The sequence below is a fragment of the Phyllosticta citriasiana genome (assembly GCF_038021145.1).
Source record: "Phyllosticta citriasiana strain CBS 120426 chromosome Unknown IWZ02scaffold_6, whole genome shotgun sequence".
Classification (NCBI taxonomy): domain Eukaryota; kingdom Fungi; phylum Ascomycota; class Dothideomycetes; order Botryosphaeriales; family Phyllostictaceae; genus Phyllosticta; species Phyllosticta citriasiana.
In genome coordinates, this window is record NW_027117283.1 from 1,732,062 (window position 1) to 1,755,962 (window position 23,901).

Below are 23,901 nucleotides of genomic sequence, written 5' to 3' on the forward strand. Positions count from 1 at the left end.
CCTCGGACCTCGACCTCCATTGACATCACCAATGGTACTGAGAAAGACTCAAACGCGTCTGAGGAGAATTCCGAAGATGAGCAAGGAGAAGAGCAGACCACCTCTGACGTCTCCGACAATCACAGCTTTCACGTTCCCGACGGTTTCGAGAACGACAAATTCGTGCCTAAGAAGAAGCCCGGAGAAGTGAAGATCAGCTCTGATCATGGAAGGCAGTTCTGGGGCTCCATCGATTGCATCCCCCACGAGAAGGCGATTTCTCAGGTTCTTAGTCACGTCGATCCATTCGGCAACATCAACCCTCAAGACTGCAAGGTCAGGACTTCCCGGGGCACATTCAACAAAGCGTTCATCGTCACACTTTATCTAGACTTGAAATACGTCCTACGGGTTCCCCGATTTGGGATTCGGGAGTCATGGAACTCCGATGAACAGACCGCCTTCCTCACTACGATGGAGACGATGGAGTACATAGAAAGGACGACAAGCCTCCTCATGCCGGAAGTCATCGCATTCGACGACACCCACGAGAACGAGATCAAACATCCGTACTCAATCATCTCGTTTATTCCGGGACGCAACGTCTGCTCGGTGTGGAGTGACCCAAAGATCCCCAATCTTGAAGAAATGCGGCAAAACATCCTCCGCTCCTTGGCTCAAACCGTCTCTGCCCTATCGAAGCTGACCTTCGATTCTCAAGGGTCCCTGCAATTTGAAGACGAGTCTTCCCACCCCACAGTGGGCCCATATAAGCAGGTCAGCTGCAACACCTACGACCCAGACATCGGCGTCGTCCATCAGACCTGGATGCACCCAAGAAACGACTCGTGGAAAGCCGCTCTCGAGCGGAAATTCAAGAGAGAAGTCAAGCGGGCCGATTCGACCGATGATGAGATCCCAAAGTGTGTCAAGCTTGGGCAGCTCGAGATCATCGGGATGCTGCTGGAGTGTTTCCCCAGCGAGGCAAATCATCTCGACGAGAACGGCAAGGAAAGGTTCAGCATCAAGCCTCCCGATTTCGACTGGCAGAATATCCTCGTCGACGACGACGGCAACGTCACCGGCCTGATTGATTGGGACGACACGCGCACCGAGCACGGTTTGAAGGGATGGGCCTCCTGTCCGCGGTTCCTGAGGCACGACTGGATCTATCCCGGCCAGCCCCCTTGGAGAGACGACATCGACTTTTCGCCTGAGGACCAGCTCAGATACCGGAGAGACTACGCCAACTACATCTCCGAAGCTGTCGATGGCAAAGGCGACGCGTGCTTCACGTTCAAGTCGGCCGTCTGGCTAGCCATTGAGCAGGCCTTGTACAGACCGTGGGACCGGACAGCCATACTGCAAAAGATCTTGGCCGACGTCTTACCCGGAATTGGCCATATCAGATTCATGGCTAAGGTCTGCACCAAGGGCTTGAGCCCTGACTTCAAACCAAAACTCAAGTCCATGTTCGAGGACTACTTGGCTTGTTCTCCTGGAGGCGACGCCCAGCTCGAGTCGACGTTCCAGACCTACTTGGCTTCCGCTCCTAGAGGCATGGAAGCAACATCTAGCACGACGCCTGAGAGCTGATGGATCTCTCTGTTCCCTTTCTCCAATTCTTTTCCTGGAGGGATTGAAATCACGGACGGTCGGAACCGATGTGTCGAAAGCCTTACATTATTGTTCTTGCCATTTCTTTTGCTGTAGTTTCCGTTGCTTGTGTTGCTTCTTTTGTTAGAATTTTGAAAATCTCACAGTCCTTGGAATGTCCTGTTTTCTTAAGTTGTAGCAGCTGCATCTATCTCGTTAAACCTTTGTTGTTGGCTTGTTTCCTATTCATTTGTTTTCCCCCTGAAGTTGGAGCAACTGCAGCTATCTTGTACAAACGCCGTCGTTGTCTTGATTCTATTCACTTTATATACCCAAAAGCGGCATCTACAGATTGACAGCGAGCAAGAAACATGTCTACCGAAAGTCTTTCAGCATAGAATCATCCAATACTGGTATACATACTTCCATTTGCGTCATCTTGGGCTGGAAGCTCCTGATAGATGGTGAAGACATCGGCATTGTGCAGAGTGACTCTTCTCTAAAACCCTGTGTATTTTGTGCATGACATTGCGCCCGAGCTCAAGTGTTAATTCTGTCGGCGTAGGCGTGGGTTGACGACTGTTTGCGCCGCCGCCGCCGTCGCCGTTGCGCCTGCCTCCTCTGCGCCAGGCTCGCCCACAACACCACAAAACTCCCGATGGCGGTTCTCGACTCAACTGCAACCTTCATCTCTACCGTCCGACCTTTACACTCTCATCATTGCATCCACCATCCCACCGGCGCCTATATATCTTGGAAATATCATCTCATCACCTACATTCTCACAATCAAGTGAACCTTTACACCACAATGGACGCCTTCGAGAACCAGCGCAACACGCAAAGCAGCAACTCTGGCAACAACAATACTCTAGCTTCGGCGACGAAACCGGAGACTTCGCCAACGATGCCTTCGCCAATCTCGAAGAAGCCAGCGCCGAGCCCAAAGTCCATGGATATGGCAACGCGAAGGACAATCTGCTGGAAACATCGGAAGGCAAAGACCAGCAGCCTTGCGTGGACCCACCATCTTGCAAGTCGGATTTGGAGTCCTCGTCTGAGTCCTCGTCTGAGTCCTCGTCTGAGTCCGATGATGAGTCCGACGATTCCGACGATTGTTCGCGATACGACTACACCGAATCGCATCTCCAAGTTCCTGCGGAGGATATTTTGTGTGACGGATGTTACTGGGGCAGCGTCCTTCACATCAACAATCTGGCGGTCACCAAGCTAGTCAAGTCTTTCGTCGATCCGCAGAACACGATCAGAGAGGACGAGTGCAAGGTGGAGGGTTTCGGGCAAGGTTCAACCAACAGAGCCTTCACTGTTCGCATTGGCAGCAGGAAGTTTGTCCTCCGTGTTCCTTCGATCGGTGCCCGTGGCGTTTGGAACCGACACGACGCCATGGAGATGAGGTCAACAGCTCTCGGCATGAAATGGATCGGAAAGACCACTCGGATGCCAGTTCCAGAGATCATAGCCTACGACGTAACCCACGACAACGAGATCGGCCATCCATTCGTCCTGATGAGCCATCTCCCCGGAAAGGTGCTCTACGAGGCGTGGGAGGACAAGAACAATCCGAATCTCGAGGCCATGCGCCTGAAGCTACTCGAGTCTGTGGCCAAGCTCGCAGTACAGCTGCAGGGACCTTCCTTTGCCCGGTCAGGCATGCTGCACTTCGACGACGAGAGCGCGACGAACCCGAAAGCTGGTCCGACGTACGATCTGGCGGAGGACTATATCACCGGGACTGAAGTTGTCCATGGAGTCGAATTGATTAAGCCGATAACGTCGTCCTACCAAGAGTATAGCCACCGGCTGAAGGTCTGGCGAGACATGCGGGACCGTCAATTGGACAACGACAACCTATCTGAGGACCCCGACGCGCTCGGTTTGCTCAAAGGCCAGCACGAAGTTCTTGGTATACTCGTCGATTGTATCCCATTTTCGAAAGCCCAAGGAGCCCCGGAGTCAGAGGAGACGTACGTCCTCGCCCACCCTGATCTCGACTGGCAGAACGTCCTCATTGACGACGAGGGAAATGTCACTGGCCTGATCGACTGGGGCTGCACCCGCGCAGTAAGCCGCTTCCAAGGCTACGCAGCGCTTCCACTGTGGCTCGGTCGAGACTATTTGGGGTGCCTGGCTCCAAGGGGAAGATGTGGGTCCTTTCCGGAGCGCCTCCCGAACAATCGAGCGTTCTACGCCCACGCCATGGCGAAGGAAATGGAGGGCGAGGGAGACTGCATTTACACGCACAAGTCCGTCTTGTTTCGTGCGCTCGAGGACATCCTAAAGTACACAAAGATCACACTCGAAGTCCTCGGAAAGATTATCAAGCTCGTGCTTCCGGTGGTCGACATCAAGTCCTTCCTCACGCGCATTGGAACGCAAGGGCTTGCGGATCCGGAAAGGCAGCACCTCCGGGCCATGTTTCAAGAGCTCTTTCGATGCGGACCTGGATATGACACGCGCTTCTACATCTGAAGGAAGCATAGACACCGAACCGACATGAGGAATAGGGCTGCTCACATTTCTTCCTTGTCGCCCCGAGCAGGGAAAGTCGTTGGAACAGAGTTGAATGTTCGTCTTGGGCTCATGTTTTTGCCTCATTTCTCAATGGACTTGCGAAGTAGTCGTCTGAGCGTTGAACAGTCGCTGAGAGCGAGTGGTTAGGAAGGGACGGAATACTAAGTGTTGTTGGTTAGAGGTGCAAGTGATTGGGAAAAATGATCAATTCCAGTTTCGTGAAAATCGCCAAAGACTTGTGTCTCGAATTTTTCTGTGCTTTGATTAATCAGTTGAAGAGACGAGGCCAAATAGCAGGCGTGTCGGCCTGGTAAGAGGACTTGTGGTCGTAAAGAAGTAGGCACGCCAGAATGATGGCCATACATCTTAATTTTGACCGATGCTAGCCCTTGCTCTTCAGATGTGCACATTTTCAGGACGTGGTACTGTTTGCGAATTGGAAATCAAATGTTCCCCTACCTGGGGAGGTCTGTACACAAACCTATCAAATCGTCTTAAATGCAGCGCCAAAAACCCACCCAGTCTATAACAGCCTAAGCCTTTGCAGTCCAAACCCTTTTGATAGCCTCGGTAATACCAACGTCCTTCGACTCGAATTCGTACAGGCCGTAGGCGACGAGAAGCGTGAATCCCCTAAGGACCCACGTCAAGAGTTTACGCACACCGGGGACGCGTCGGTTGGGGAAGTAGTCAACGATGCAAGCACTGTCGAGGTCAGCTACCATTGTTCTCCGATAAATCACCATGCGCCTTACTCGAAGCCAATGTGGGAGTGAACGACGAGCAAACTGCAGAGAATCGCATCGGAAATTGGGTTCAGCGAGCCAGCAGCGAACGGGGCGACGGTGAGAGGAATCAGAGCAGCCGAAACAATTCTGGAGATACGTCAGCCATGTCGCGGACGGCGCAGCGGATATCGCACCTTTCAAAAGTCCAGTGATAGCTGCCGTGGGTGGGCGAGGGCTCAGGCACAGGCGCGGGGTCGTTGGTGGTTCCCTCAACCTTTTGGGGCAGAGGAGGGAGAATGGCCCGGCTGGCAGTGGCGTGGAAAGGCCTCAGCGAAGGCAGAGCACTGCGGACAAACGCACTCTGGACTGGCTTCTGGACGAGCGGCTTGGGTGTTCTGAAAGCGGCGGCGGCAGCGGCAGAGGCCTTGGTTGAGACGACGCGCTGGGTGGGGATGGCGGTGCAAGCACGCAGGGTGGGACGGAAGATGGACGCCATTGTGCCTCGCTGGTGGGTAGGACTGGACTGGACTGAAGCTGTGCTGGGCGAGGGAGAAAGGTCGCGGTGATGGTCGACAGCGTTGCCGAGGGTAGCGGGACGAGCGATGATCCAAGACGAATGCTTACTCAGAGGCCTGCAATTGGCCGGCCGGGACCTAGAGCCGTAAAATCGAACATCGCAGCAGAGCTACACCACACACACTGTCACCAACCTCCGACCACCCGCATCTCTCCCATTCTCCCCACCACTCGTCGCCATGGCTTCCCGGCGGTTGGCGTTCAACCTTCACCAGGCGATGCGCAGCCGCGCCGCCATCAACAGCGTCAGGTCGCCGATTACCAGAGGCCTGGCCACTCCGGTCAGCCATGGAGCAAAGACTGAGACGACGACCCTGAGCAACGGCTTCACGGTATGCCGAGTCCTCGCCGAATGCACGAGCGACAATTGACCTGATTGATGGCAGATTGCGACGGAGCACTCGCCCTGGGCCCAGACCTCGACCGTTGGTGTCTGGATCGACGCTGGCAGCCGCGCCGAGACGGACAAGACCAATGGCACTGCGCACTTCCTCGAGCACCTTGCTTTCAAGGTATGGATGCCGCTCTGGACCGGCTCGGGATGATACTGAAGACAGGCGACAGGGCACTCAAAAACGCACCCAGCAGCAGCTGGAGCTTGAGATTGAGAACATGGGCGGTCACCTCAACGCATACACTGCGGTATGTTGCCCAAGAAAATCCTTACTGCTGGGTCTAATAAGCAACAGCGTGAGAGCACTGTCTACTACGCCAAGTCTTTCAACTCGGACGTCCCCAATACCGTCGACATTCTCGCCGACATTCTCCAAAACTCCAAGCTTGAGAAGTCTGCCATTGAGCGCGAGCGCGATGTCATCATCCGCGAGGGTGAGGAGGTCGACAAACAGATTGAGGAGGTCGTTTTCGACCACTTGCACGCCACCGCTTACCAGGGCCAGCCCCTCGGCCGCACGATTCTTGGACCCCGCGAGAACATTCTGAGCATTCAGCGCGAGGACCTCGAGAACTACATCAAGACCAACTACACTGCTGACCGCATGGTTCTGGTCGGTGCTGGTGGTGTCCCCCACGCTAAGCTCGTCGAGCTCGCCGAGAAGCACTTCGCCAACCTTCCCCCCGAGACTCCCGCTGCGTACCGTTCGACCGCTGTTGCCCAGAAGCAAAGGCCCGACTTCGTTGGCTCCGAGGTCAGGATTCGTGACGACACCATGCCCACTGCCCACATCGCCATCGCCGCCGAGGGTGTGAGCTGGAAGGACCCCGACTACTTCACTGCCCTCGTCGCCCAGGCCATTGTTGGCAACTGGGACCGCGCCATGGGCAGCTCCCCCTACCTTGGCAGCAAGCTCAGCACCTTTGTCCACAACAACAACCTGGCCAACAGCTTCATGAGCTTTTCCACCAGCTACAGTGACACTGGGTAAGATATGAGACCTTTTAACATTTCAAGCAAATTGTGGTCTAACGTATTGCAGTCTCTGGGGTATCTACCTCGTCTCCGACGCCATCACCCGCCTCGACGACCTTGTTCACTTCACTCTCCGCGAATGGTCCCGCCTGTCGCTCAACGTCACCGAGGCCGAAACCGAGCGTGCCAAGGCCCAGCTCAAGGCATCGATTCTCCTCTCGCTCGACGGCACCACCACCACGGCCGAGGACATTGGCCGCCAAATCATCACAACCGGCCGTCGCCTGACGCCCGAGGAGGTTGAGCGCGTCATCAGCCAAATTTCGGAGAAGGACGTCATGGAGTTTGCCCAGAACAAGCTGTGGGACCGCGACATTGCCATCAGCGCCGTCGGCAGGATTGAGGGTCTGCTCGACTACGCCCGTATCAGGGGCGACATGACCAGGATGCTGTCGTAAGCAAGGGTTAGAATAGAAGAGCGGAATCTAGTAGTTGTGGGTTTGGTTTCTTGAGCGCGGTGTACTCCTATTATTTGCGTGGATATAGAGAAGGTCATAGTGTACACTTAGCCCTTAGTTTCCTTGCTGTAAAAATTCCCTTGACGCTGCTTGATGGAACCCTGCACGTTTCCGAATGTTTCCGAGACTGACCCGAAGGCAGGAGGTTGCTCGGTTGGAGAGGGGAGGGGCCAGACAGTAGGGGTCCTGGGACAGCATAGGGAGAAGTTGGCTGGGATACATATATGGCTGAAGCTCGAGTACCCGCCGACAGGGCGCCAAATGCTCTTTTCCCACCTCAACTGTCAGTAACCATCTGTGCGCTCCAAGCTGACGTCTTCTGTTGCCAAGCAAAGCTGGGTTAGCTGTCCTGAGGGCAGCGCATTCAAGATTATCACACCACGCTCGAGTAGATCAGGGAGTTGGAAATCCGAATGATGCCTTTCCCGGGGCGCGTCTGGCAGATTCCTATTCGGCGCTGGCTTTTACGCCCCACATGCAACGGACACCTGTATTCAATACCGCACACCGGGGGTTCCAACTCTTTGTTCTTCGGGAGATTTCTTGGCCACTAAACAAACGAGCTCACGCGTGACCCAGGAAAACAAACAGTTTCAATCTCGCGAAAATGAGACTGGACAGACGCTGTTGACCAACAGATGATGTTCAATGCATTGACGTCATATCTCTTGTAGCTAGCACGAACCCCTCATGGGTTCCTCGACTTCGTTATGGGGATTGGAGTACGGTAGTGACGCCGCTCGACAACTTAGTTCTGCTCGCCGCCTTGGCTCTTGGTGAGCTCCTCACTGCGCAAAAAAGTGCGTCAGCTCAGTTGTTCCGTGGGGACGCGAGAATATGCGAAAGCTTGGGGGGCGAGGAAAACGTACATGTGCTTGTCCAGCTCGTCGAGGTGCTTCCTCTGGCTGGCAATCTTCTCCTTGAGCTCCAGGAGCCTAACAAACGTCGTTAGCCGTGGTCGTTCCCTTGTGGTGCTGGCATGCGTGGTGTTTGAGACTCACTTCCTCTTCTCTTCCTGGCGGATCCAGAGCTCCTCCTGCGCGGCCTCACGCTTGGTGAAAGCGTCACTGGAAAAAATTGTTAGCCTTGGGCCAATGCTTCTGAGGCCATTGAGGTCTTTGAGAGGATTCTTACCCAGCCCTCTCGCCGCCAGATCTGGGAGCGCCCGCGTCGCCAGCAGCCATGGCACGGACAGTCGTGGAGAAAGGACGGGCGGTCGCAGGGGCCCTGATGGCGCGAGTGACGAAGGTGCGGAACATTTCGGTGGTGCAAAGGAGGTAGGGGAATGTAAAGGCGGTGATGGTGAGGCTCAAAGGCGCAAGGTGGTGATGATGATGGGCTTGGTGTTTGGAGTGGAGTTAAGTACATAGGCTCGGACGCTTCCTGGCCAATGGCGTCACCGTGGGGGCAGCAGTCCCATCACGTGCGTCAGGCTGGTCACCTCAGCCGGCAGGTCTCTCTGGGGATCTGTCTGGAGATATGGGGATTAATACGGATGACGACTGGTATTCGGCTTACACATCCTGGAAATGGTCTCACGGCATTGCTACAAAACCCAGTACTCACGATGGCCCGTCGGGCATGTCCTCTGGTAGATCGACATGCCTATATCGAGCAGCAACGAAGCCCCATGTAGGCTCGACGAGGCGATTTTCAGGAACGGACGCTTGGCTGGCTTGCAGCAGCCCAACGGGCGTCGAATTGGCAATAGAGATCGACGCGGCGTGCGAGGTGCCAGGTGGTTGTTGTTGGCAAGGCACGTGATGGGCATTCCCCTGAGGCGACGCGAGTGGAGTGCCGGCATGAGGAGAGCGTGTGCCTGCATACTAAGCTTAGGTTTTGGCTTTGGGACAGCCCAAAGTCTAATGGCCGAGTCTCATGGATTCGGACGACGGCAGAAGGACAGTAGGTAAGGCAAGCAAGGTAAGGTGGCAGAGGTATGTGGTGGGTGACGATGCTGGGCAGCGGGAGGGTGCGGCTCTCGACAGTTGAGTTTGGCCAACGCTGCACTTCCATGAGATGAAGATAAGACGTGACGGACGGCAGACAAGTGGATGGCGGGCTTCATCGCTCTCTCCACTTCAATTGCCCTTCACATCGCCAGCTGCTCGTCCGTGGTTGCCCTTGCTGAGGTGCTCGCTCTTGGGTTGGAAGGCGGTGTAATACGTCGCTCGCTTATTAAGACCCCTACCACCTCATCTTTGACTTCCACTCGAGCCCGACCGTCTGCCAACGTCAACAAACACCCCTCGCCCGACTCCAACTCATCTCCCCACCCTCTGCGTCGCCGCAAGCTCTATTGCTCCAGCTCCCAGCTTCGACATCTCCCCTTGATTCGCCTTCCCTTCGATCTCTGTCACGACTTCTATCAGGTGAGAGACTCCCCCGTTCTTTCGTCATCCGTTCAGCCTCCTGGACACTGCACCCACGACGACGGCCCGCCTGCCATCCACCGTGACGACAATTGTACGCCGCCAGCCATCTGGCCCTGCGTGCGACTGCTTCTGCGACGTTGATGGTGCCGCCGCGTTGCGCGCTGCCTACTGCCCCACGTGTCAATACAACTCCTTACGACTCCCCCTTCCTCGAGCCCGACCGCACGCCTGCCAACGACGCGATCCGGATCTTGCATCCCATCGTCCTCGCTCAACCTCGCCGCATCGCTGCCACCTCTCCACTGCAGTTTGCGGCAGTCGGCGACCCTTATCGCGTCGCGAACCGTGGGCCTGCTGCCCCGCGCTGTCCGTCGACTCCTACCGCCGGCCCCGCAGTCCATCAACGTCGCATCGGCTCTTGCTTTCCATCATCATCATTGCACTGATTCAACACTAACGTTTGCGATTTGCAGAAAACAAACATTCACAATGGGTTACGAGGACTCTGTGTACCTGGCCAAGCTCGCCGAGCAGGCCGAGCGTTACGAGGGTATGTGTGCTCTGCTGGCCTGTTTTGCGGCCGAAGCTGACCGTGAGCCCAGAAATGGTTGAGAACATGAAGGCTGTTGCCTCTGCAGACCAGGAGCTCACCGTCGAGGAGCGGAATCTCCTCTCCGTCGCCTACAAGAACGTCATTGGTGCGCGCCGTGCTTCCTGGAGGATCGTCACCTCGATTGAGCAGAAGGAGGAGTCCAAGGGCAACGAGAGCCAGGTCACTCTGATCAAGGAGTACCGCCAAAAGATTGAGGGCGAGCTCGCCACCATCTGCGAGGACATTCTCAAGGTTTTGGACGACCACCTCATCAAGTCCGCTCAGAGCGGCGAGTCCAAGGTCTTCTACCACAAGATGTGAGTCAGCCCCTACGAGCGCGTCGCGAGCAGATGCTAAGACAACTTGTCATTATAGGAAGGGTGACTACCACCGCTACCTGGCCGAGTTTGCCATTGGCGACAAGCGCAAGACCTCTGCCGACAAGTCTCTCGACGCCTACAAGGCCGCTACCGAGGTTGCCCAGACCGACCTTGCTCCTACGCACCCCATCCGCCTTGGTCTCGCCCTCAACTTTTCCGTCTTCTACTACGAGATCCTCAACTCGCCTGACCAGGCCTGCCACCTGGCCAAGCAGGCTTTTGATGACGCCATTGCTGGTACGTACATGAGTGAGACGAGGTGAAGCGCACGCTGACAACTCGACAGAGCTCGACACCCTGAGCGAGGAGAGCTACAAGGACTCCACCCTCATCATGCAGCTCCTCCGTGACAACCTCGTAAGTCCTTCAATCTTTTCCTGCTCAAGGTTTGTTCTAACGCAAAAACCTCAGACTCTCTGGACCTCTTCCGAGGCCGAGCCCTCCACCGAGGCTGCACCTGAGGCCGCCAAGGAGGCTCCTGCGGAGACTACCGCTGCCTCTGAGGAGGAGACCAAGCCCTCCGAGTAAACGCATCAACAATAATGGTTCTCAGGCGTGGGGTTCGACGGTTGGGCATCTTGTTGGACGAGGACAAAAGCCGGGCTGGGGAAAGCTATCCCCTGCATTCGGCGCAGAAGCGGGGCTTGGTCTTTCTTGCTAAAGATTTCGTTCAACCTGCTTAAACACTACTAGAAGTTTGCGATAACCCCCCTGGTCTCCCTTTTTTCATTTCCCCTGGTCTTTTCCAGCAGCCCCCTCTCACGGCCCTTTTTTCCCCCCACTACGAACACCCAACTTTTTCTGCCCCCACCCCTTTTATAGTCAGTCGACTCTATCACAATCACGATGGCGCGTTCTGCAGCTGTACGGTCTTAGACCCTCTTATGAATTTTCCAAATGCCAAAAAACAAAATAAGGACTCTTCATGACCTAGGTCCCTCAGAATTTGGAATCTTGATGCATGCTTGCGTGAGTCACGTTTGTCTTTTTGGAGGGTGCAGTGGTTGGATGAAGCCGTCAGAGATGTGGTTGAGAAAATTGGAAGGGCTTTCACATGCAAGGAAAGGCGGGCTGAGGTGCGGCGAAAGTGTTCTGGGCCCTGGCGAGGAGCGTGCCTGTCTACCCATTTGCCTGTCTAGCTACGATTCGTGCGGGTGCATGGATGTGGTGCATTGGCTGCTTGCTGGTTTTGGTCTAACTACCTAGGTAGTAGGTTTGATTGGGTTTGGTTTGTGGTTGGTTGGCTTGCCGGACTTGGGTACGGGGTAGTTCAACTTGATTGAAGTTTTTTCGCCCTGATGTGTTTTGTTGGTGATGATGGCTGGCTGGATGGCTGGCTGGCTGGATGGCTGGCTGGCTGGCTGGCTGGCTTTGTCTTTTTGCAAGTCACACACCGTGTCTTTGTTGTGCGGTGGAGAAAAGGGAAGGCTGTGACGACATGATCCCGCCAGGTTATGTCAAATTCCCCCCGCCGGTTGAGCTATTTCCGAAAAGGGATATCGGATGTTATAAGAGAGCGTCCGAGACACGCGACAGGATAGGAAAGGACAGGACAGGATGGGCTCAGAAATGTTTGCTCCAAGCCGTCAGTCAGTCAGTCAGTCAGTCATTTGATCTTTCACTTCTGCGTCAGCTCGCAACCGGTCGGTAACTTCATACACATACTCCAAACCATAAACATACGCTGGCTGGCCCATCAAGCCTTGCCGTCAGCCGCATCTTTCTTATCCGTTCTGGTGGTGAATACCTTAGCGCACTCTCTCGCTTTGCGTACATGGATATATCTTGTTGCTTTTTCCGCCGGGACTCGGTCGTCACTGTGGCAGAAGGAGGGCGAGGGAGAAAGGGGAAGAAGAGACAGGATCAGATAGCCATCACAAACGTCCGGCAAGCCAATCGTCGAATCATGATCAGTCAGTCAGTCAGTCAGTCGGTAGTCTATTCGATCCGACTGCACGCAGCTCGACATTCCCGCCCTCAAAGAATCAAGGAAGAAAGAAAAGAGAGGGAAAGAGAAGGAGAAGAAGAAGAAGGAGAAGAAGAAGAAGAAGAAGAAGAAGAAGAAGAAGAAGCTGTCGATCCGAGTTTCTCGCATCCCCTAATAATCATTTCCCATCTCATCCACCACCTCACGCTTGATGTTGTACTTTCTCTCCCGAAGAGACGAGCGGATCACGGTGGGTGGCTGGCTGGCTGGCTAACTGGCGAGAGCAGCGCTTCTTTGCCCGCGTCAACGATTTGAATGTATGTGCATAATCGAAGCTTGGCCAAATATTCTAGTCAGGCAGTGTAAGGGCATGGACACAGGCAGAAGACTCCTTTTTTCCAGCGGTGTCGTTCATGTGCGAGGCAGGCAGGTAAGTGTGAGGGAGAAAAGGGGGCAAGTAAACTGGCAGCAGGTGAAGCATCAGAGGCAGCGGTTGGGTAGAAGGTCAAAGTCCTCACAGACGAGCTTTGCTGGTTGTATGTCGATGGAGTCGTGAAGATTTTCGCAAAGTGTGGTGCGTCGAGAGCCTCATCAGCGTCACTCATGTTGTATACTGTGCTCGCATTGCTATGGACTTGCAAGAGAGACACTAGTATTGCAGACGTGATTCAACTCTTGTCTGCCTGTCTTTCTCCTTGGGCACGTTCTCGGTCATCACACGCCTACCACTCCCCACTAATAGATGGCCAGTCCACTTCAGACCAGATAGAATCCCATCAATTCATCAGCCGGGAAGTTTGACGATACCAGCGCAAGTGAGCGAACGGGTCGTGTGTTCTCTCCTCGACTCACCACCCATTGACTCTCCAAGCATGTTTCAGTCGAGTGGACACGCCGTTTGATGGGCGTGCGCGGTCGCGGGAACAAGTGGGATGTGCCAAACACGACCAGCGAAGACCTGGACGCATAGACAGGCCTAGTCATGTTGCTTGCTCCCGAGCACTGCGAGTTTGAGAAAGGCAGAAGCCGGCTAGGCATTCTTGTGCATTCGACTTTTTTGCTCCCCAAGTGGTGTGTGGACTTGTCTCAGTCTCAAGTCTTGCTGCTCGCTCGCTCGGTACGGTACGGTACGCGCGGATGATGTCTCGCAACGAATACACCGAACAGAGGCGATACGGTCGGACGGACGGACATGGAGGCGCATCCTTTGTCCGACTAAATACGACTGTAGAAGAAATTTTCTTGGAAGAATTGGAAGATTTACGTATCAATGACGAACGAAGAGCAAACTTACGATTGCGATTGAGGCTGAGCGACAATTGCGGACTCACCAATCGTGTCTGGCCGGGCAGCATCAGTCTGCTTGCCCGTTCAGCTGCGCATGCTACAGGAACTAGCGGCACCAACTCGGTCCAGCAGTGCGATTTGCTGAGAGTGAACCGAGACGACGCGCATCTGCCTCGCGTCCGTCGGCTCATTTGGCCCGTCATCGTCGTCTGCCTACAACGGGACATCCGAGAATGCGTACCTGCGAGGGGTGCTTGCTCCCAACAAACGACGAGCCGAAAGGAACCGCGTGGGCGAATCAAAGCTGCGCAATTGCTCAACCTGCTGGGCGAGCGAAAGCGGAGGAGGCGCTTGAATCAAGCGGTCCAAGGCGGAAAAAGGGAGCGACGCTCTCACGACGTGCTGGCGGAGAGGTCCGACGCTCGCAGCACAGGGTGAAGCAGGCAGTCTCGGTTCGTCTACCTATGACAGGGCAGAAGGGCAGAACAGGGGGGAGGGTCAAAGGGCAAGCAGAAAAGGCGGGCGGTTGTTTTGTGATGAATGATTTGCAGGAGTCACGTCTTTGCGTGGAAAGCTGTTCATGCGCGCGCGGGAAACGGAATCAGGGAACAGGAGCATCATGAGCTCGTGCACCAGGCATTCGGCCGAGTACTGTCAATGGCTACTACAACGGTGACATTGCTGTGTGGCAGCACTGACGGGATAAGGCATGGCAGGGCTGAAGACGGAAGTCTGGCAGGACCTGGGCGTGACCAGGGCGTGGCAGGAAGCGGGAGAAAAAGCAGAGAAGTGTGTCCGCTTGTTCTGGAAGACATTTGGAAGGATGGTGATGATTTGCAGCTAGAGGAGACGAGACGAAATGAGGTGGAAAGGGACGAATTACCCGATGTGGAAATTGACGATGCAAGAGAAAAAAGAGTGGGCAGCGAGCAGAGGACTGGAGAAGAGTGACCATGTCAAAAGCTTGATGCAGCGAGTCAGATGGCATGTTGTTGTTGTTGTTGTTTTTGTTGTTGATGCCCAGGGGGCTTGCAGCGGGAGCCAGGAGGTGCGGGCTGCAGATGGAGACGCGCGACGCGACGCGGTTCCCCGGTTTCTGGACATGATCAAATGATGTAAAAGGTTCTGGCGGGCCTCGTGACTGGTCCCTGGACGAGTCGCTCACGGTCGGGGGGCTTGGACAAATGGTCGCAAGGACGTTTCGCGGTTGGATGGTGATCAGCAGGCGACAGAGGAGAATCGAGGAAAGGAGCGGCGGACGCTTTGACAGGTCACAGATGGCGCGAGACTGGGACGGTCCCGTCGGGTGTGGGAAACGGAGCTTTCTCGCTTGAGGAGTGCCGTGCCGTCGATGAAGCAGCAGTGGCGATGGTATCGTGGTGGTGGACTTGTTGGGCAGTGGTATGTAGCATTATGGAAGAGGCGAATCCGGGATCCGGCTGGGCTTCCGTCACGGATGACGCGAGGTGGTGGATTTATTTTTGCGTTTTTAGTGGTGGACGAGCAGGCCAGGAGGCCTGATGAAGCAGGGCCGCTCCGCCGCTCGTTGCCTCTACCGTGGTGGCCTTTGTTCGGCAATTTTTCCAGTCGAGAAATTTTTCGCCATGAATTTTCGAGTTTTCGGGGCAGGAGGGGCTCGTTCTCTTTGGTCCGCGGAGGAGTATCGCGCAGAGGCCGCAGCAAAATCAAAGATGTCGGTCATGAGGCACGGGGCAATGGCAGCAGGCGTGGGTTTGCATCTGCCAAGTCACAGTCGCCAGCTGACGGCAATCAAACACAGAGACCTCGGGCCGATGGCAGTGGCTTGGGACACGCAGCGGGCAGCAGGCGAAGGCGGAGACGTAGACGTGTCGGCCTGATTCAAGCCGCCTCCAGCTTCAATATTGATACGAGGAGAGGGGACTGACGACGAAGCAGCGACAGAGGCTGCAGTAGGCGAGGGAGAGGAGAAGAGACATTCGGCGGGTGAGATTGGCCGGCGTAGGTGGGCAGGGCGCGCAGAGAAATGGACCGTGGCAGATCAGCGAGCTGGAGGTGATGTTGATGGGCGGACCAAATATAATGGACGAAGGATGTTGGATGGATGGATGGATGGATGGATGGATGGATGGATGGATGGATTGTGGGTGGGTTGGGTTGGGTTGGGTTGGCTGTTTTGGTCGGTGGCACTCGGCAGTATCCGAGGGGGGAAGGACCCTGCAAGGAAGGAAGGAAGGAAGGACTCAACCCGGAGAAGACGACACCAGACTACGTGATGATGAAGTGACAGAGAAGCAAACGCCGAACATTAACAACAACAACACAGCATAGCGTGCCTGCAGGCCGCGTGGAACATAGTCAGTCGACCAGAAGTCACTCTCCCAGAGTCCCAGCCCAGTGCAGTTGACCGGGCTGATCATCATCTCTTGTCTGGCTTGACATCATCGGCCGAGTCGACGGGGCCATCACCTGCAACGGTCTTCGTCTTCCAGTTGCCTCGCGTGCGCGCTCCCTGTGTGTGCACCCACTGACTTTGGCTGCCCGGCTCGTGCTACCCGGTCCTGCACTGTACTGTACTGTACTGACTGTACTGACTGTACTGTACGCACTCCCCGTCTCCCGCTGCGCTTAGGTTGCTTCCACTTCCTCTCTTTCTGCTCTGCGCTTCCTCTCTCCCACTCCCGTCGCTTTTTCCATCTCTCCCCCTCTTTTTCCACCCTTCCCGTCGCCGCCCTTTCGCCGCCGCCGCCGCCGCCGCTGCCCGAAACAGGGTCCACCTCCACCTCCACCTCCCGCCAAAATCTTCTGCTACATATCGACACCACTCTCCAACCCTTCCCCCCCCCCCCCCCACCCGCCACGTGCTTCCTTACAGGCCTCCCCCCCCCAAATATCTCTCTTCGCTCTCTCCCTCCCTCACCGACAACCATCACAACCACCATGACTGCTCCAGCCCCCAACTCAGAGGCTGCTCCCACCTCGACCATGCCTCAGGCTGCCCACGATCCCGCCAGCTCCTCCGCCATCGTCGACGACGAGTATATTAGCCCGGCCTCCTCATCCTCCTCCATCAACGAAACCACCCAACAAAACAACATGCCACGACCAAAGCTCGGCAGCCGCAAATCCTCGGGCACAATCATCATCCCTCGCGACAGTCCACAGGTCGAGCTTGGCGAGGAGGAGGAGGAGTACGACGAAAACGACGCGCGAACCATGAGTCCGCGCAGGACCAGCGAGGAAATCGAAAAGATCAGCCAGGAAGCTCGCGAGGCCTTGATTCAGTGAGTCATGCCACCGCCAAACCTGCGAAACTCCCCTCCTGACCTGCGCCCTTTAGACAAGCAAAGGCTCTCCAAGCCAGTCTGCTCAGCATCGTCGACCGCGTCGAGTCGGTGCGTTGCGAGCACGAGAAGCTCGAGGGTGGAAACCGCTTCCTGCAATCGTATGCCTCTGCCGCCGCTCCTCACCCACGTTCACACTGATTCTCTCCAGATATATCGGCGAGCTCATGCAGACGAGCAAATTGACCGCTGCCGGCGCCGCCAAGCCCAAGGGCACCAAGGGCCGTCCGCTGAAATAGACATCAGCCGCATCTCTCGACGGCTCAAGCGACTCACGTTCGAAAATCGCAATCGCATATACCCGCTTCACACACCATCAACTGCCATCGATGCCACCACATTTCATCGGAACATGCTCCGCCGGACGGGAATCGCGCATCACACACACACACACACACACACACTACCACATTGAAACGACTTGTACACTCCTCGACTCTCACGGCCTCTCGGCGTGAAGCGATACCCGCTCCCGCAACCAATTGCATACACTCGACCGCTCCGCGGCACGAATGCTCGCCTTTTTACTCGCGTTTACGAAGCGTGCATAGCGAAGGCTTGTTTGGCGTTCATGGGCGTCATTTGGGTTCATTTCGCGACGGACCGCGTCACACCACCTACGATGAAAAATATCAAATCATCACTGCTCGGCCGATGGCTCTGTTACACCTGACCAAGGGCGGATCGATTTGAGGATACCACGGTGCTGGGTGGCCGCCGTCGCCGGCGTTTAATTTGCAATTTTTGGGGTTTTGGGAGGGAATTCCAGAGGGGCGTTTGCCAATCTAGTTACCCCGCGGCACCGCACGAACAGGTAGCCGTACATTCCTTTTTGGTTGTTTTCTAAAGATTTTCTTCTTGCGCTTCTGTTGTTCTGGCATTGCATAGGGTTCTAGGTTCATTGGGATGAGACGAGACCTTGGTGGATTCATCTACCCCTTTTTCTTTTATTCTTGTTTTTGATCTTGCATTATTTTTTTCTGCGGGGACTGACCAGCTATACCTCGGTCACCCCCAATTCCCCCTTATTGTTGTCCAATTCTGTGCAGCAAACCAAGGGCAAAAGAACCAAATTGATTTTTGCTGCTCTTGACGTTTCTTTTACCTGTCAAGTTATTGTTTTTTTTTTTTTTTCCAAACATTTTCCACTATTTTCGATTCTCTGGACGAGGTGGAACGAGGCAAGAAACAGCGTGGTCAATGACGAAGGAAGTCGAGGCGAGGATACCATAGCATCAACTGTTGGCCAATCAAACAATGCATAAGAGAGACACAGCGACATGAAGACATCAAAGGTGCGGTGGAAAAAAGGGAGCGAGGACCGAGCAGCCGCGACACTCTACCGCCGCAACGGGCAGGTGTCGGGCGCTTAGACGAAGGGGATGATGGGAGGCGTCATTATTGGTGGGGGTGGGGGCAAGTCAAACAGACAGACGAGACAGGCGAGCAGAAAAAACGGGAGAATGACAATATACCTCTACGTGTATGATGCGCTCTTGCATCACATCACACGTCACTTTTTCTACTTGCATTTTATTTGTTGCTGCTTCCGGGGCATGGGGATGCAAGGGGGCGGCGCGACTGCGGGGGCTTCGGTAGAGCCAGCGTTGTTAGCGTCATTGGTCATTTGTGTGCGCTTCTATTTTTCTTTCTTTTTTTTTTTTTTTTTTTTTGTTTTGGGGACGGTAGGGGGAGCGAGCTAATTACTGGGACTAGCGCGTTGCACGTTATGTGGGTGATGTCAGTACTTGTATCGTGCAGTCAAAGGCCGGGACTGATGGATGGACAAGAAGGTATAGCATAGTAGGTATTGTATTTGGAATATAGAAGCAGCAGCAGCAGCAGCAGCAGCCATAAATCAAAGCCAAATGGCAACCACTTAAAGAAGAGGTTTTTTTTATTTATTTTTTTTTTTTCTTTTCCCCTACATTCCACCATCAACGACTCCCTGCATCGACATACGCTGCCTCTATCCATTCCCAACTATTATTCCAAGCTCACCACTACGGAGAGGAGCAAAATGTAACACAGACGACTGCGTCTCGTCCATGTCAACATACATCATCAACGACAGACGGACGGACGCAGAGCCTCGAAATCAAATCAGCCCAGACCGAATCAGACGCGAAGCTGCGCGAGGCAGAAGGCGCAAGCATCCAGGCCGCGCAGATACCCCTGCTAAGCGAAGCCAAAGGCAGAGAGACAGGGCAAGCAATGATGAGACGACCAAAACAATCAAGCAGCAAGTCAAGAAGAAGCAGGGGTCCAAAAGCTGAGCCGAGCCGAGCCGAGCCAAGCCAAGCCAAGCCGGCGCGTTTGATTGATGATGATTTTGATGGAGGGTGTCGGCTACCTAAGCAAGGTGGTTGGTTGGTTGGCGAGTAGGTAGAGGAGCATGAGAAGATGGGGTTGGTGTTGAGTGAGTGGTGGTGGTGGTGGTGGTGGTGGTGGTGGCCAACGGACGGAGCAAGCGATTGGCTGACAGCCTTACGCCCGATGATGGAGGTGGTGGTGGTGGCGTCCATGGCGCCACGTTCAACGTCAGTCGGTCAGGGTCCTCCTCCTCCTAGGCTCCTGTTTGTTGCTTGTGTGCTGCGGTGTCGCTCAGTAGAGTACGTACCGTCTCTCACTGCCCGGCGGATCAGAGGCAGGCCAGCAAGGAGCAATGCAGAGGCTCCAGGCGTTGCCGCCGCCGCTGCTCATTCATTCATGCATTGATTCATTCATTCATTCGTCTGATGACAGTGGCGAGTGGCGGGCGGCTGATGGCAATGAAGGCAAGCAAGCAAGCAAGTCGGTACTTTGTCGTCACCATTCGTCTTCTTTGTCTGTTGTTTGTTCTGTAAGCATCGTCACACGTCTCACCACCACCACCACCGTGACGATCATCTACCGCTGCATCATCATCATCGGAGGAGGAGGAGGATTACTGCGACCCTGAACCCCCCACTCCCCGCAACAGTCAGAGTTATTCCCATGTGGAGAAAAGAGAGGGAGGGCAGCAAAACATCCACATCCGCCCTACCAGCCCAGTTTGGTTGGTTCCTTACTTGCTTGCTCGCTCGGTACCTGCACTTAAACATCTGGTTACTCAAGTAGGACTATGCAAGCAGCAAGGAACCGCGCCGCTGCCGTCATGTCGACAACGGCATCACCATGTACTGTACATACATGCTCAAACACCTTCCTTGCCTTGTTGTCCCTTTCTCCTCTCTCGCGTCAGTCAAAACTTTTGTGCCGTTCTGCGATCCAACGGCACAGACAACAAAAGGCAGGGCGAAACGGCGAGGAGCGCAGTGGTCTGCATGTTAATCAAGCGGGCCGTCTGTCCGCGCGTGGTGGCGATGTGACACCAGCGGATAGACGGTTGAACTCACCAAAGTGACCGTGACCAGATGAGTGGCGGAGGCGTTGGTCACTCAGTCAGCATGTGTTCGTCCAACAATGCTGGACCAGCCAAGCGTGTCGAGAGACGGGAAGAGAGAGTCTCGCAAACAAAGGGCGAACGTGCGGGAATTCTCTCTGTCGACGAAAGACGCACGGGATGATGACTTTCCAAAAAACAAAGCACTTTCGGGAGACCGAAGGAAAGAAACGTCGGAATGAGAAAGAATCAAAAGAAAATCTCAAAGACATGGGGGGGAAAAAAAAAGGAGAAAAGAAAAGAAAAGTAAACAAGCCACGACGCCCCCCATTTGCCCTGCATGGCAGCCACGCTGCCACCCACCCACCAAACAAACAAAGAAGCATCATCGCAACAAAGGAACCAACCAACCAACCACCCACCAAGACTCCGTCCGCCATCTACGTAGGTATGTACCCTTTCTCCTCACATCTTTTGCTGCCCTGTACTCTCTACCTACCTGCCTGCTGCTCTCACTTTCCATGCCCATCCGTCACACCTCGCGTCGGCGACCGGCGTGCCCTGCCTACCTACCTTGCCTCGTCGCCTTTTTGCCCTACTTCCCTCGCATTCCCATCGATCCATTCATCCATTTGTCCCATGTCGCCACCACCACCACCACCACCACCACCACGACGTCATCTCATCCAACCTAAAAATCACATGCATGCTGCCGTCCAGGGTACCTATGTGGGGTAGATCGTCGCCGCCACAACCAACGACAAACAACAACCCGCCGGGAAGCGTGGGGGTGTGGAATGGTAGCAGTTGTCGTTGTAGTAAGCTGATTGCCTTGCCTCTGCTCCCACGCGATTGTCGTGGAGGAGGCATAAGACTTTGTCGTGGTTGTTGGACCTGCTTGACATGATCGTCCCTTTCGATTAAAGGTGATTGGGTTCGCAGATCTTAGATTGAAATGCAGATGCGTTGTTTGGGGGGGGGGGGGGGGGGGGGGGTTTGCGGCAGATGCCGAGCGAGCGATTTATTCCCGGTGCATTGAAGTCGGGCGTTTTGATTTCTGTCGCGTCAGTGCAATGTGCGACAGTCTTATTCGACTGAATGACTGATGGGGGAAATATTGGAGAAGATACCTGAGACTCTGAACGAGAAGCAGGGTAGAGTCCCCTCCTCAACGAACTCGTAAAACGGCTAAGGGGGAAGAGTTCGATTTCCTGCATCTTCGAATGCGAGGAATCGATGGCCTCGAAGCAAAAAGAAGATGGGACTCGTGGGAGGGAGAGAAAAGAGCTAGGTGTCTGACTGTCTGTTGACGTTGACTGGGCCGAAAAATGCCTACCTCCCTCATTCTCGTGAATGTTAGCATGGCTGGCAACGGTTGGTGCAGTTCCTCCACATCGATCAACCGTTTAAACAACACAGGTACAGAGATGCGATCTGTTGGCGCACTGTGCGAGGCCACCAATGAGAGCAGCCATTATCTCAGCATCAGCAGGGCCACAGAAAAGAACCTACCACCTGCTCATCTCCCACCGGCCCCTCTTCCTCCACTTTGCCTCAATTTCGGGCAAGCCCAGCGGGGCAAAAGGAGTCCAGGGAGTCAGCAGGGCGGAGACAAGGCCGTGAGCGACGAGCACCGCACATTCAACCCTGGGGGCCAACGTGTCTGTAAACGGCGCGAGTAGTGGACAGGTGGTAGAAATTTTTTTTTTTTTTTTTTTTTGCATACGCACATGATTACGCATAGGTAGAGTACATGCGGTAGCCTTCGCCTATCGCGTGCCGGGCTGCGAGCATTTCGGTTGGGCTCCAAGTCGGATCGTCTCCGCGCAGCAGCGGTAGCAGCATCCCGTGTCATCAAACTCTGATGAGGAGCGTACATGTCGGTGAGAGCGTTGATAGCTATGGGCAGGCAGGTAAGCAAGCCTACCTTACTTACCCACGTCCGGTCCCGGACGCAGACGCAGAAGAAGCCCACCTGCCTACTGGCAGCCTGTGCCAGCTCGACATGTAGCCAGTCTGCCAGCCGCCCAATGCGGCAGACTGTGCTGCCATCGTGGTGTTTGAGGCGCCAACCTCGCGCTACACAGTCGCCGCTGTGGGTGCGGATGTGATGCACACGAGCGGATGGAATGGAGCGAGCGGCGAAGCAGCGCCTTGCCTTTTTGGCAAGCTGCCTGGTCCGACTTCCTTGCTTCATCGTCGGGCCCCACAGACAACCACCCACCTGCCCGGCGGACTGGGTGTCGGTTCAGCGCCGTAGCTCCGTGGTCATAGATGCGGGCTCCATCTAGTCTAGCCTCCGGTCTGCATGGACTCGACGCTGGATTCGATGGGCTGTTGGTGACACTGCCTGTCCGTAGATTCGTAAAGCCAACGTCTCGCTGTGCAGCAACTGGCGGCGGCGCGCGCGTCTACCGTAAGCGAAGAGACGAGGAACAGTGGAAGCGAAGACAAAGACGTTGCATGCTGCATGCCGCGCCGGCGATGCACCCCTGAGCTCCAGCACCTGCACCGCGCTGCCGAGAAGCGATGGGCCAACGGTGAGAGCCCGCCTGCTCTTCACGCCACCATGTGAACACCGCCTTGGGCCTGTGACTGTGTGGATAAGACAGCAGAACGTCCTGTCCTGCCTTGCAATTCCGCGCCATGCTACGAATTGACGATTGGGAAACTGCAGCAACCAGCAAAGGGTTCGCTGGCTAGGGCAGAGAGATGGACGGGCACGGGAGACAGGGGTGGGTGGCTTCGCTAGCACTACAATACCCGGGGCATGGGTAAGGCAGGGCAATTAATGTGCGGTGGTTGGATGATTGGCTGTCGAAGGGCATCAAATCAAGCACCATGACCGCCTCACGGATTTGCCCCTGCGGCAAGACCTTCTGGGAGCTGGGCGGCCTTGTAGTCCTCTGGACTGCCGAGTAAGCAGACGGACTGTTGCATTCGTCTTGCGTTGCCTGACTTGGTCACGGACTGCATCGTGTTGTTCCTTTTCTCGTCCAGCGTGCTTGCCGGGCTCCGGCGAGCTGGATTGGACCGGGGTCCACTTATGCATAACGATGCTGCGAAAAATCAAAACGAAGCCGACGGAGACCTCGTGGTGCCGCCGAGTGGGTGCCGTATCATGGCATGTACCACGCGTCTTGTGCGAAGGTGGGTTCGTTGACCGGAGGGGCCCGGCCACCCCAACCGCCCAACTCCACTATTTTCTGTCCATGCGGAGGGCGCGAAGACGACGACAGACGTGACCAGTGGCGACGGGGCCGGCTAAGGGCAAAGGCGGGAATGAAGAATTCTGCGTCCTGGCCGCCGCTCGCGTATCGTGTGATTGGACATTGGCCGCCAGTGAGGTGAGGCTG

General features: G+C 55.3%; 10 protein-coding genes across 10 annotated transcripts; 7 read left to right on the top strand and 3 right to left on the bottom strand.

Moving 5' to 3' along the window:
- Positions 1-312: 312 nt before the first annotated feature.
- Positions 313-1,371, top strand: IWZ02DRAFT_353414 (uncharacterized protein; the record flags this gene model as incomplete). The annotated part of the gene is made up of 1 exon (XM_066764264.1): positions 313-1,371. A coding segment is annotated over one exon (1,059 nt), but the record flags the coding sequence as incomplete, so codon positions are not given.
- Positions 1,372-2,918: 1,547 nt separating this feature from the next.
- IWZ02DRAFT_377511 (uncharacterized protein) lies at positions 2,919-4,064 on the top strand (the record flags this gene model as incomplete). Its single annotated transcript, XM_066764950.1, has 2 exons — positions 2,919-3,288; positions 3,541-4,064. Coding segments are annotated over 2 exons (894 nt in total), but the record flags the coding sequence as incomplete, so codon positions are not given.
- Positions 4,065-4,639: 575 nt separating this feature from the next.
- IWZ02DRAFT_377084 (CybS-domain-containing protein) lies at positions 4,640-5,330 on the bottom strand (the record flags this gene model as incomplete). The annotated part of the gene is made up of 3 exons (XM_066764926.1): positions 4,640-4,811; positions 4,862-4,981; positions 5,029-5,330. 3 exons carry the CDS (start codon positions 5,328-5,330, stop codon positions 4,640-4,642), a joined length of 594 nt encoding a protein of 197 aa, XP_066623317.1.
- Positions 5,331-5,516: 186 nt separating this feature from the next.
- On the top strand, positions 5,517-7,294 carry IWZ02DRAFT_264117 (Metalloenzyme, LuxS/M16 peptidase-like protein). Its single transcript, XM_066763384.1, has 5 exons — positions 5,517-5,742; positions 5,797-5,922; positions 5,975-6,052; positions 6,100-6,791; positions 6,847-7,294. The coding sequence occupies exons 1-5, from the start codon at positions 5,590-5,592 to the stop codon at positions 7,235-7,237; spliced, it is 1,440 nt and encodes a 479-aa protein (XP_066623318.1). The 5' UTR covers positions 5,517-5,589; the 3' UTR covers positions 7,238-7,294.
- A 522-nt stretch (positions 7,295-7,816) lies between these two features.
- IWZ02DRAFT_264089 (putative ATPase inhibitor mitochondrial precursor) lies at positions 7,817-8,663 on the bottom strand. Its single transcript, XM_066763383.1, has 4 exons — positions 8,432-8,663; positions 8,299-8,364; positions 8,167-8,232; positions 7,817-8,085 (listed from the first exon to the last, which is right to left on the bottom strand). Exons 1-4 carry the CDS (start codon positions 8,554-8,556, stop codon positions 8,046-8,048), a joined length of 297 nt encoding a protein of 98 aa, XP_066623319.1. The 5' UTR covers positions 8,557-8,663; the 3' UTR covers positions 7,817-8,045.
- Positions 8,664-10,161: 1,498 nt separating this feature from the next.
- On the top strand, positions 10,162-11,172 carry IWZ02DRAFT_377177 (DNA damage checkpoint protein rad24; the record flags this gene model as incomplete). The annotated part of the gene is made up of 5 exons (XM_066764934.1): positions 10,162-10,222; positions 10,275-10,581; positions 10,640-10,881; positions 10,931-11,001; positions 11,056-11,172. 5 exons carry the CDS (start codon positions 10,162-10,164, stop codon positions 11,170-11,172), a joined length of 798 nt encoding a protein of 265 aa, XP_066623320.1.
- A 1,191-nt stretch (positions 11,173-12,363) lies between these two features.
- IWZ02DRAFT_264309 (uncharacterized protein) lies at positions 12,364-13,018 on the top strand. The gene has a single exon (XM_066763386.1). It carries the CDS (start codon positions 12,419-12,421, stop codon positions 12,884-12,886), a length of 468 nt encoding a protein of 155 aa, XP_066623321.1. The 5' UTR covers positions 12,364-12,418; the 3' UTR covers positions 12,887-13,018.
- Positions 13,019-15,799: 2,781 nt separating this feature from the next.
- On the top strand, positions 15,800-16,221 carry IWZ02DRAFT_264321 (uncharacterized protein). The gene has a single exon (XM_066763387.1). It carries the CDS (start codon positions 15,896-15,898, stop codon positions 16,166-16,168), a length of 273 nt encoding a protein of 90 aa, XP_066623322.1. The 5' UTR covers positions 15,800-15,895; the 3' UTR covers positions 16,169-16,221.
- Positions 16,222-16,777: 556 nt separating this feature from the next.
- On the top strand, positions 16,778-17,420 carry IWZ02DRAFT_490507 (uncharacterized protein; the record flags this gene model as incomplete). Its single annotated transcript, XM_066769667.1, has 3 exons — positions 16,778-17,121; positions 17,178-17,282; positions 17,333-17,420. 3 exons carry the CDS (start codon positions 16,778-16,780, stop codon positions 17,418-17,420), a joined length of 537 nt encoding a protein of 178 aa, XP_066623323.1.
- Positions 17,421-21,952: 4,532 nt separating this feature from the next.
- IWZ02DRAFT_264363 (uncharacterized protein) lies at positions 21,953-22,849 on the bottom strand. Its single transcript, XM_066763390.1, has one exon. It carries the CDS (start codon positions 22,740-22,742, stop codon positions 22,143-22,145), a length of 600 nt encoding a protein of 199 aa, XP_066623324.1. The 5' UTR covers positions 22,743-22,849; the 3' UTR covers positions 21,953-22,142.
- Between the last annotated feature and the right edge of the window lie 1,052 nt (positions 22,850-23,901).

Excerpts from the sequence above, each read along its gene's own strand:
- IWZ02DRAFT_264363 (XM_066763390.1), bottom strand. The coding sequence starts at position 22,742 with ATGAAGCAAGGAAGTCGGACCAGGCAGCTTGCCAAAAAGGCAAGGCGC.
- IWZ02DRAFT_264089 (XM_066763383.1), bottom strand. The coding sequence starts at position 8,556 with ATGTTCCGCACCTTCGTCACTCGCGCCATCAGGGCCCCTGCGACCGCC. Across the intron at positions 8,233-8,298 it reads CGCCAGGAAGAGAAGAGGAA|GCTCCTGGAGCTCAAGGAGA; the intron begins GTGAGTCTCAAA and ends GACGTTTGTTAG. Across the intron at positions 8,086-8,166 it reads GACGAGCTGGACAAGCACAT|TGAGGAGCTCACCAAGAGCC; the intron begins GTACGTTTTCCT and ends TTTTTTGCGCAG.
- IWZ02DRAFT_264309 (XM_066763386.1), top strand. The coding sequence starts at position 12,419 with ATGGATATATCTTGTTGCTTTTTCCGCCGGGACTCGGTCGTCACTGTG.
- IWZ02DRAFT_264117 (XM_066763384.1), top strand. The coding sequence starts at position 5,590 with ATGGCTTCCCGGCGGTTGGCGTTCAACCTTCACCAGGCGATGCGCAGC. Across the intron at positions 5,743-5,796 it reads CCCTGAGCAACGGCTTCACG|ATTGCGACGGAGCACTCGCC; the intron begins GTATGCCGAGTC and ends GATTGATGGCAG. Across the intron at positions 6,792-6,846 it reads ACCAGCTACAGTGACACTGG|TCTCTGGGGTATCTACCTCG; the intron begins GTAAGATATGAG and ends AACGTATTGCAG.
- IWZ02DRAFT_264321 (XM_066763387.1), top strand. The coding sequence starts at position 15,896 with ATGTTGATGGGCGGACCAAATATAATGGACGAAGGATGTTGGATGGAT.